The sequence below is a fragment of the Sesamum indicum genome, linkage group LG12 (assembly GCF_000512975.1).
Source record: "Sesamum indicum cultivar Zhongzhi No. 13 linkage group LG12, S_indicum_v1.0, whole genome shotgun sequence".
Classification (NCBI taxonomy): domain Eukaryota; kingdom Viridiplantae; phylum Streptophyta; class Magnoliopsida; order Lamiales; family Pedaliaceae; genus Sesamum; species Sesamum indicum.
Window position 1 is genome coordinate 3246359 of NC_026156.1, and position 10252 is coordinate 3256610.

General features: G+C 35.3%; 3 protein-coding genes across 3 annotated transcripts in view; 1 reads left to right on the forward strand and 2 right to left on the reverse strand.

Moving 5' to 3' along the window:
* Positions 1-385, reverse strand: part of LOC105175335 (glucan endo-1,3-beta-glucosidase 1) — a 2909-nt gene extending 2524 nt beyond the window's left edge. The window contains exon 1 of the mRNA XM_011097753.2: positions 10-385. Coding sequence (XP_011096055.1) covers positions 10-74 — 65 coding nt within the window. The 5' untranslated portion in view covers positions 75-385. The remainder of the gene's footprint in view (positions 1-9) is intronic.
* LOC105175419 (5'-adenylylsulfate reductase 3, chloroplastic-like) lies at positions 1536-3997 on the reverse strand. Its single transcript, XM_011097854.2, has 3 exons — positions 3962-3997; positions 3734-3863; positions 1536-2942 (listed from the first exon to the last, which is right to left on the reverse strand). Exons 2-3 carry the CDS (start codon positions 3856-3858, stop codon positions 1907-1909), a joined length of 1161 nt encoding a protein of 386 aa, XP_011096156.2. The 5' UTR covers positions 3859-3863; positions 3962-3997; the 3' UTR covers positions 1536-1906.
* LOC105175336 (putative lactoylglutathione lyase) lies at positions 6902-10203 on the forward strand. Its single transcript, XM_011097754.2, has 9 exons — positions 6902-7060; positions 7346-7468; positions 7570-7694; positions 8146-8210; positions 8317-8529; positions 8902-8949; positions 9038-9145; positions 9226-9378; positions 9942-10203. Exons 2-9 carry the CDS (start codon positions 7350-7352, stop codon positions 9978-9980), a joined length of 870 nt encoding a protein of 289 aa, XP_011096056.1. The 5' UTR covers positions 6902-7060; positions 7346-7349; the 3' UTR covers positions 9981-10203.

Sequence of the window (10252 nt, forward strand, 5' to 3'; positions counted from 1 at the left end):
CAAAATTACCAGAGCGATGCGGGCAGGACAATGAAGAGGAGAACAAAGAAGGGAACGAGCTTATGATTCTCCATTACAGAAAGGCCGGAGGTTCTCTTGAATCATCTTCTGGTTCCGTGTCGGCTAAAGCTAAAGCCAGAGTTGTAGTAAATCTGTAGTAATTTAGAGGGTGTTTTTGACCATCAAGAACCAGAGATGAAGGGAAAAAGAAGGAACATTGACAGGAAATGGTGAAAGAAAGCTACTTTGTATTAAGAGTGCGCTAGATTTGCAGTGATGGGATTTTGAGCTGTGAGTTCCAAATGACCATAATGGCCTCGTGGACCGACAACCAAATTCTTGTTTAAAATTATGAGGAAATGTCAGGTTGGTGGGTTTTGGTGCAGAAAGTTTGAACTGTGTCTGCAAAGTAAAAATAAAATAGAGAAAAATACTAGTAAAAAATAATTGTCTTTTTTATTTTTAAAAAAAGAAGAGGGGGTCTCTTTTTTCTGGAGTTAATGAGAATAGAAATGTGGAGAGTGGGGACTGAGCTTTGTAGTTACTTGAAACTTGAGACTATACTCCTGGGATTCTTCTTGAATACCAGGCTGTATTTTGTCTTTTACGAAATTACTTTGATGCCCCTTACAGAGATCTGCAGAGTCTGAGATGGAATGAAACAAGTGGGCATTCACCTATCACATTTTAATTAGTTATTATTACTCAAGAAATAAAAGAGAAAATTGAAGAGCTTTATCCAATGGGCCAATGTATGTGAAGAGTGGAGCTTGGTTGATTTCTTGTTAGGGTTTCTATTCATTCCGTGCTTGTTTGTTTGTTTATTTACTTTTATTGTTGGTGAAGATAAAATTGATGGTATAAAATCTTTTTTCATTTTGTCGTCTTATTGCCATTATATTTTATTTCATCATAAATACAATCATTTTAAGATACATTAATTATGTCAAATATAGGTCTAAATGCATTGGGAAATGATACTTTTCTTTTTGAAATAAAAAGTTAGGAAAATGGACGACTTATAATAATTCTTTTTAGAAACAATAATAGAAATATCTTATCACAGTCTAATATTCTGATTTGAATTATAATTATCACAGTCCCATATTATAACTAAGTTGTGAAAATTATAATAGAAAATTGACAGGCATGTGGAAGAACAAGAACCCAAAACCTAAGCAGGTGGAGTTAGTGTTGACGTAGTAGTGGTTGTCTTTTCATTTGACATTGGACTAAAAAAGGGAGGGGGATTTAGCAAAACAATAAAGTTCATTAATTATCAATAATAAAATGTGTGGGACTGGGGACAAAGGGCAACAGGTGATTAAAGTAGAAAGAATGAGAGGTTTGTTCGGCTCAAAAGAGACTTGAAGGTTAATATGCTACTTATACTTCTTACCCACCATCCCATGTTTTGTGTCAGTTGCCCCCAACCCCAACCCCATTCCCTTGTTAACTCACTAATTAATTTTATTTCAAGCATTAATCAATTCTCATTTACCGATATAAATATTGTTTAACAAATAAGCAATATGTTACATATAAAATACTTTCTATCCGATGCATATAGCAATGTTCTCAAGCCGCCCTATTCATTTTGTGATTTGAGGGATTGCAACACCAGAGAAATGAAGCTTTTCCACCAAGACTGCTACTGATGATAATTTAACATTTGCTCACATCTAGACATACAAAATTGAACCTCACAATCAACAAAACTAACAAAAGACAAAATTGAATAGAAAGTACTATTTGGTGTAGAACTGGCGAAGTTCAAACCAACTCTTGGGAAAACTTCCAGTGTCTCTCTCTTCTACCATGCTACAAGATCCAATTCCCTGTCCCCTGTTTCAATCTACAGAACCATGTATTTACTACTTTCAGTGGAACTGATGAATGATGCTAATCATTGGAGGGCATTCACAAAAGCCAACAACGAGTCGACATCTCTCTTCTCTGACGGATATTTTACAGGCCGCGAGGAGTGCTTAGGGAAAAGAAGCAAGGTAGGAAAGCTTCCCAACTGCAATTCTAGCTGTGCAAATGCCTTCTCCTCCCCATCAGCCCTGAACTTTGCCACCTTCACACCATACCCTGCAAGTTGTTCTGCCAAATCCACGTACGAACCCTCCATTGCCTGGCAAAATCTGCACCAAGGTGCATAGAGCACAACAAGCCACGGTTCCTCCCTGTTTTCCAGTTTCAACAAATTCTCAATTCCAGGCCTGCTCAAGTTTACTACACTCTTGGTGTTGAAAAGATCAGCATGGGTGGCAGTTCCGTTAGCATGAACACTGCCATTTCCATTCCCATTCAAATTTTCCTCCTTAATGTTGCCCTTGTGCAGGCCACACTCCTTGGCCTTGGCATCTTCCCACCACCACCGTCCTTCCCGCTCATGTTGCCCAGGGAGTACCGGCCTTGTGCATGGCTCACATCCAATCGAGATGTAACCTTTAGCATGCAATGAGTTAACAGGCACATTCAATACTCGGAGGAAATTCCAAATGTCATTGCCCTTAACATTTGCAACTGGATTCCACTTCACCAAGCTGCCATTCCCACCATCCAACCCCTCAAAAACAGGATCAACCTGGACAACAGGGATTTCTGATCGAGTGCCAGGTGACTGATCCTTTCGCTGGCCAGTTATCCATGCACGCAAACCCTTGAGGGCCCTCCTCAGGGGCTTAACCTTCCTCACCCGGCAGCATTCCTGGTGGCCATCTTCATAGAAAGAGAAAAGTCCCTTGCTCCTAACCAGAGCCTGAACTTCCACAGCATCAGGAAACATGTACTCAATACGAATACAATAGTGCTTCTCAACTTCATCAAAAAATTTGTACGTCTCAGGATTCAACCTCCCAGTGTCCAAGCTGAAAACCCTGAATGGTCGTCCAGTTAAATGTGCATATTCAATCAAGGCAACATCTTCTGCCCCACTGCAAAATTCAACCAATTGGTTTGAGCAGACTCTTAATAGATATATCACAACCAAGAACAACAGAACAGAAAATACAAAGAGTAAATAGCTAATGCATTATTTACTAATTGCTAAAGTGCTTGAATACTTTCACTTAAATAGTGAAGCAGCCAACTTACAAAGAGTTAACAGACATATCCATCTATTAGAAAGGCCTCAATAACTTGTTATTATGGTTCAAGAGGATCTCCAAAAAGATCTTCAGGCAAAAGAGATCCTGAGAATGAAAGACCCAGACCAAATAGCACCTGAAGCTCTAATAGAAATATGATAGAAACAGTGCATCCTCTTAGAAGAATTTGTCATTGAAGCAATGTTAACTTATGAAATTTAACCTTTTCCTTCTGGAAGTTATTTTAAAGGAAATGGCCCAGGTGATGCTTGAACCTGAGTCCTAACAACGTATCATTATTCCATCTGAGTATCTTTTATGCCATGTCGTCAATTGCGAACCTGTAAACAATGTATTCCTCTTTTTTATTCTTTTAATGGGTTAAGTAGAATGTACTATCAGCTATTGTTTTCAGATTCAAATCAAGAACAGCTTCTGGTAAATTCTAAAAAAATCATAAGAAATTCTTACAGGCATAGGATATTCCAAATTGCAGGCAATCAATGACGGGTTCATAGTTCAAAGTCATCAGAAATTACACCAAGTTACCAAAATAACCACCCAACAGAATTTTGAATAGACAATCGAGCATATGAAATAAGCAATTTGGGTAGATATGATATAATTATGTGAATTACCTAAAAGCAATTGCAATATCGTTTCCGAACTTCTCGAGGGCCTTATCCATAATCTCGAGCGGGGAAGCATTTTCAAGCTCCTTTGCCAATTTTTCATAGTCCTCTTCCTCCGCTTTTTCGACCATCTCTGCTGCAATTCGAGGGGCCGCCCAGTCAGTTTCCAAAGATCAAGCAATCCATTAAACCAAACAACACACATGCACGAAACCAAAGAAAGTCCTTACGTACCAGGAGCAAACAAGGTTGCTGCAGAGGGGACGATTGCGCCTCCGCGAAAATTTCACGGCCGACGATGGCAGATGCGAGCTATCAAACGACTGAAACCCACCGAATTGTGCGACTGCAACAAAGGAACGAACAATTATCGATTAGTTCACGCACATAGAGATAAAAAGAAGAACATAAGACCCAAAATGCAAATTGAAAAAAGATACTAATAAAATGGCACCTTTGGTTTGGTCAGATAAAGAAGAGCTATGAAGAGCAGACGAAGAGGTGACAGCAAAAGCCATTGTTGTATCTATCTATGAATCCACAGAAACCGAAACTGTAAATCGATTCAAGAAGATTGTATGATTGTGAATTATGGTTTCTGGGTTTTGGAGTTTGTTTGCAGTGTTGTGGGAGGATGAAACGGGCACACATTATAATAGGGGGAAAATGAAGGGCGGGGGAGAGGCCTTGACAAATTCATTGAACCTGGACGTATTTCTGGGTATGGAGGTGACCCACGTGGCGACAAACGATTGGTTGATCCGTTAATGTTGTAACTTCGAGTCAGCGCATTCGTCAGTGGCGAGCTCAAGGCGGAACCGGAAGAGAGAGAGAGTCATCTCTTCACTGTTGGCTTGGGAGGAAATATGAAATTCCTTGCCGGGCTAAAACTTGGTTGGATTCTTGTCGGGTCTTCCTTCATTCTTCCCTTCAATCTTTCTTTTCGTTCTTTATTCTTTTTTTTTTAAATATATTATGCTGCATAATTAAAAATTGGTAAAGGTTAAAAAAATAGGCATTATAATGTAGATATTTGATAACACATGAATTTGCGATTAAATAATTTGTTTATCTAATTATTATACATATATATAATTCAAAAAAATAATTATATATTAAACTGTGCAGTTCGATTTTTTACGTTTTTTTTTAAGTTCTAAATTAAAATCAAAACAACAGTGCGGTGTTATATCACTCTAAATCTAAAATTACGATTTAAAAAATAAATCATAAAAAATGTTCGATCCAAACGATTTTAAATTTTTTTATTACCCCTTGTCATGAGTCGACCTTCCTTCGATACTCCAAGGCTTGGGAATAGCCTGAAGAGACGTAGTTAGAGGAGTCAGGGTTGAATCTTATAACTTATTTTCTCAAAATAATTAACTTGATTTAAGTACGAGATGATTTTTAGCTGGAATTTACGATATGCTTCCCAATTTACTTTTCGAGTACTATTGGTTTAAATGCATGTTCTGTCCCATAATCTAAGTAGCTTAGTGTTTTCCTCATTTAATTTTATATAGTAGTATTGTGGTCATATATTTTTTTAATTTTCATGATTGTAGTATCTTTTTAGTTGGAGTTCACCGTTTTCAATGAAAAAATACATGTGTATCTATGTAATATTTTAAAATTGATGTTTTTGTTCATATTGACTAATTTCTACTAGCATTTTTATCATTTAACTTTATAAGGTATTATTATTGAGTTGTATTTTTTTTTTTTACCTTTTCTAATTTCATTTTTTTTCGCTTAAGTTCACACTTTTTATCGGTGGAGGTGAATTTCAACAAATAAAAAGACTGAAATCACAAAACTAAAAAATATATAGAATCAAAATGGTACTATAAAAAATTAACTGACGAAATTAAAAGATCAAATCACCTTTCATTTTCACATGATACACGCTTCATTTCCCGAAATTCTGAGAAAAGAGGAGAAAATCTTAAAACACGTACTTTCTAAAAGATTTTTTACGAACACATTTATTTATCTCTATTTTCTTGTTATATCTCCATAAAATATTATAAAATCCTAAAAATAAATTCAAATACTATACTCATTTTTTTGTTTGTTGTTTTTTGGGAGGGGGAGGTAATAATTGAGCAATGCGTTATTTTTCCTTCGTTTAGACCCTGTTTACTTTGAGGATCATATTCAATGAACGGTACAATTATCATTTATTAAATGAATGATAAAAAAATCCTGTATAATTAGTAAGATGTACACTTATATGTATTATTGAAATAGAATTATATTATGTCAAGTGTTTTACATTGATGTATCCACATACTTTTAGTAGAAAAATTACTTTTGAACCATTGTTTACAAAATAATAATTATTTTGTCTATTATTGTTATTTTATAATTATTATTTATTTATTTACTTTTTTTTTATTATTATTATTGTTATTTAAATGTAACAGTAATTAATAGATGACTTTAATTTTATACCGAAATTTTATACAATAAAAAAAAGTAGTGTATTAATATATACTAATTTTTTTTATATAAAATTAGATTTTTGGACATTTTAACTGCGGGAACAAATCACTATGTTTGTTTTCATTTCCAACTTATTTCCGAGACAAGTCAAAACATACCCAATATTTGCCATCATTCAAAAACACCTTATTTATGTGTTTTTAACTGTTTTAGCATAAAAACATACATATATATATACACACATATACACATAAATATATATAAAAAAAGCATGATTTGATAATGAATAGTAATTTTTGTCTCCCAAAATACAACATTAAACATATAATACTTATTTTAAATTATCTCCAAAGACATGATTTGACAATGAATAGTAATTTTTGTCTCCCAAAACACAACATTAAATATATAATACTTATTTTAAATTATCTCAAAAAACAAATCCAAACATACATACTATCTCTAAAACACACTTATTTATCTTTGTTTTTCTCTCTCTATTTTCACAAACACAACAAAACACCTAGAAAATGAATCCAAACATTATGAATATATTTTTGGAGGAATCGGAATACATCTTATCAAGCAAAAGCGGATGCTGCTTAAAAAGCTGTGAATCTTACCCGCTACAGACGCTTGTCAGCCGTAGATTAGATAAGTCTCACCAAGAGTGCCATAGCTATCAGCAACCGTCACAAACCAAATATGTCACACTCCGTAACCCTAGTTAATCTCGTAAAAAGCGTGAATAATAACTTTTTTTTCCTTTTCTTTTCTTTTGGTGGGGGTTAGAAGAGAAATTATATGTGCACAGCACTCGCGCAGTGTTGAAGCGAGTCTCCAGATTCTTCGTTTCCCTTTTCAGAACCCTGATCATTCACTCAGGTACAACTCTTTCCGTGCTTTCTTCGGAGAAATCTTGTGTTTGTGGATCAAGATCAACGTTTGATTCTTGAGTTTTAGTTTTAGTTTGGAGTCTAAATTATTCCGAATGTGGAGGATTTGCTGCTTTTGAATGTCTACTTCTTTGGAATTCACAGTGCATTTTTGATTTCTTTGCCAATTAAATCCAGCAAAACAAGGGATTCGTTTATTTGGTTGATTGAAGCTTTGAAGAAATTAATTTGTTTCAAAACTCTTGTCTCAAACTTATTCGGGTTGTGGATGCAGATCAATGGCTGAGGCAGCAAACCCAGTTACTCCAAGTCACGAGCTGTTGGAATGGCCGAAGCAGGACAAGCGCAGATTCTTACATGCTGTGTATCGAGTGGGAGACCTTGAGCGCACCATCAAGTATGTATTCAACTAATTAGAGAGATTGTGCTTGTGGACGTACTGAGATGTAGCTTTCCTCTTTTGTTTATCCAAGTTGCGTATTCTTTGCTCCCTGTTAGGTTTTACACTGAATGTCTTGGGATGAAGCTACTGAGGAAAAGAGATGTTCCGGAAGAAAAATATGCCAATGCTTTTCTTGGTTTTGGCCCAGAGGACTCTCACTTTGTGTTGGAATTGACCTACAGTATGTTGAATCATCAGTTTTGATGTATGGCCTTAGTTATTGATTTTCATGGTGTATTTACTCTATGAGATCATGAAAGACCATAATATTGGCACTATGAAAAAGTTGCTACTGCTGGTAGTCACCCCCAATATTGCCTTTTAGCTACATATGACATGTTATCATATAAACCAACTTTAGCCCTTCCCTCAGTCCTCCTGACATAGACTTGTTTGTAACTAATCTAGTTGCATTTTTATGTGAATTCCAAAGTAAAGGAAAGATAAGGTTGAGTCTGGATGAAGCACAAGTCGACTAGTTGAGCTCATGAAACATATAGTTATATATATTATGGAATCTCTATATCTTTCAAAGATACTGATCAGAATGGAAATTTTTTTTTTTTAAGTTTCCTATTCTATTATCTGTTCATCCATGCCTGCTAGTTAACATTCTTCGATACATCAAACAGACTATGGGGTTGATAAGTATGACATTGGAACGGGATTTGGACATTTTGCCATTGCAACTCAAGATGTAAGTGCTCATCAAATTGTTTCCTTTTCTTTTAACAATTGATGTGAGTGGTTGTCTGTCAGCCAGAACTTACATTTAGTTTTTCCGATAAATTTCTGTTGTTAAGGTTTACAAATTGGTTGAAGACATAAAGGCGAAGGGTGGAACTATCACTCGAGAGCCTGGTCCAGTTAAAGGCGGATCAACTGTTATTGCTTTTGCCAAGGATCCAGATGGCTACCTTTTTGAACTAATTCAACGAGGTCCCACTCCTGAACCACTCTGCCAAGTGATGCTTCGTGTTGGTGATCTTGAGCGCTCTATCAAATTTTATGAGAAGGTGAACTCTTCATTCTTCATGATTTTTTTTTTTTAAAAATTGTAATAATCTGTTAAAGTTACATCCTAATTTTATCTCAATTAGTGGAGTGCATATCGACCATTGTAGAAATTGTATTCAGACATATAGCTTAAGACTACATTATTAATTTGAGTTTCTTTCCTGAGTTTCTATTTCCCATGTTCTTGTCAATAGTTTAATTCATACTTCCTTGTATTGCTCTTAATCATTTGCAGTGGGTATCAATTCTTTGTGCATTTGACAACATGCTTCTAAATGATTAAAATTCACATCAAATGATGGAGTAAAGCATTTTCAACATGCTTGTATGTTGTATGGTAGATGACATCTTTTTTTTTTTCATTGATGCAGGCTCTAGGAATGAGACTCTTGAAGAAAACTGACAGACCCGAACAAAAGGTATTATTGTTGAATGGACATTGAACTTTATATAGGCCTCAACTTTAGTTGATTTTGAGGCAACAACATTACTCTCTATAATTTGCAGTACACCATAGCAATGATGGGATATGCTGATGAATATGAGACAACTGTTCTGGAATTGACATACAACTATGGTGTAACTGAATATACAAAAGGAAATGCATATGCACAGGTTAGCTTACTGCTTTATCAAAGTTCTCTTCTCATTCATTGCTTCTTTTGGCCTCATTTTGGATGTATTCTTCATTCCAGGTTGCAATTAGTACTAATGATGTATACAAGAGCGCTGAAGTTGTGAAGATAGTTACCCAGGAGCTTGGCGGAAAGATAACTCGTGAACCAGGACCAATCCCTGGAATTAACACTAAGATAACTTCTTTCCTGGATCCAGATGGATGGAAAACTGTAAGTTTGCAAATGCCAATGTAAAATTAGAGATTTATGTAGCGTGAATTTGACAAGCAATATTATATTTATAGTTAAAAAAGAATAGGCTTCAGATCAACTTAAAAGAGAGGCTTTGCTCTTCTACTAGATTTCAGATGAATGGCTTGACTTTAAAAAATTCTTGTTTTCGTCTTCAAAAATATAATGTAAAGAAAGGCACAGGGAAAGGAAAACAAACTTGTGTAATATGAGCAAATAGTTTTCATCAAAGCCATATGCATGTTGTGGTGCACATAACATACAAAAATTTACACACATGCATCAAGTTTTACCACATTGAAATGAAGATCTTTAACATTATAAAAGTTGAATCAGCCATCTGGTTTCCAGAAATGTTGCTAGGGCCAAGCTTCCTTTGGAATGACCTTAGATTTAATTTAACTATTATCTTTTCTTACCAGAGGATATAAACACTATGCTAAATCTTCACCTACTTTGTGTTTGTTGTATACATGGTTCAGCTGCAGAATAGATTCACGTGGACTGAAGCTCAATGTTATTGACATTTTCTGTTGTATTAGGTTCTGGTTGACCATGAAGATTTTCTGAAGGAACTCTAGACAAACGAGTTGGGTGGTCAAGAAATGCTGGAGGTGATGTACCTTAAAATTGATGTTTCCATTTCTGGTTCAATAATGTAATCACATATTAACATGGGATGATCTGTAGTAATAGATCGTAGTATTAAGCAAAAGCTAGAAATGCAAATTCAAGCATCATCTCCTGTATGACTTCTCTGTATTACGTGTGTGGATTTGAGGACAGAAGATTTGGTTTTTTCAATTCAGAATCGAGTTGTGGGAAATGATAGTTTCCTTTATTCTTACTAGTG

Coding starts and splice junctions, on each gene's coding strand:
- LOC105175419 (XM_011097854.2), bottom strand. CDS start 3,858: ATGGTCGAAAAAGCGGAGGAAGAGGACTATGAAAAATTGGCAAAGGAG. Junction 2,943..3,733: donor GATATTGCAATTGCTTTTAG/GTAATTCACATA, acceptor TGAATTTTGCAG/TGGGGCAGAAGATGTTGCCT.
- LOC105175336 (XM_011097754.2), top strand. CDS start 7,350: ATGGCTGAGGCAGCAAACCCAGTTACTCCAAGTCACGAGCTGTTGGAA. Junction 8,950..9,037: donor CTGACAGACCCGAACAAAAG/GTATTATTGTTG, acceptor TATAATTTGCAG/TACACCATAGCAATGATGGG. Junction 9,379..9,941: donor ATCCAGATGGATGGAAAACT/GTAAGTTTGCAA, acceptor CTGTTGTATTAG/GTTCTGGTTGACCATGAAGA.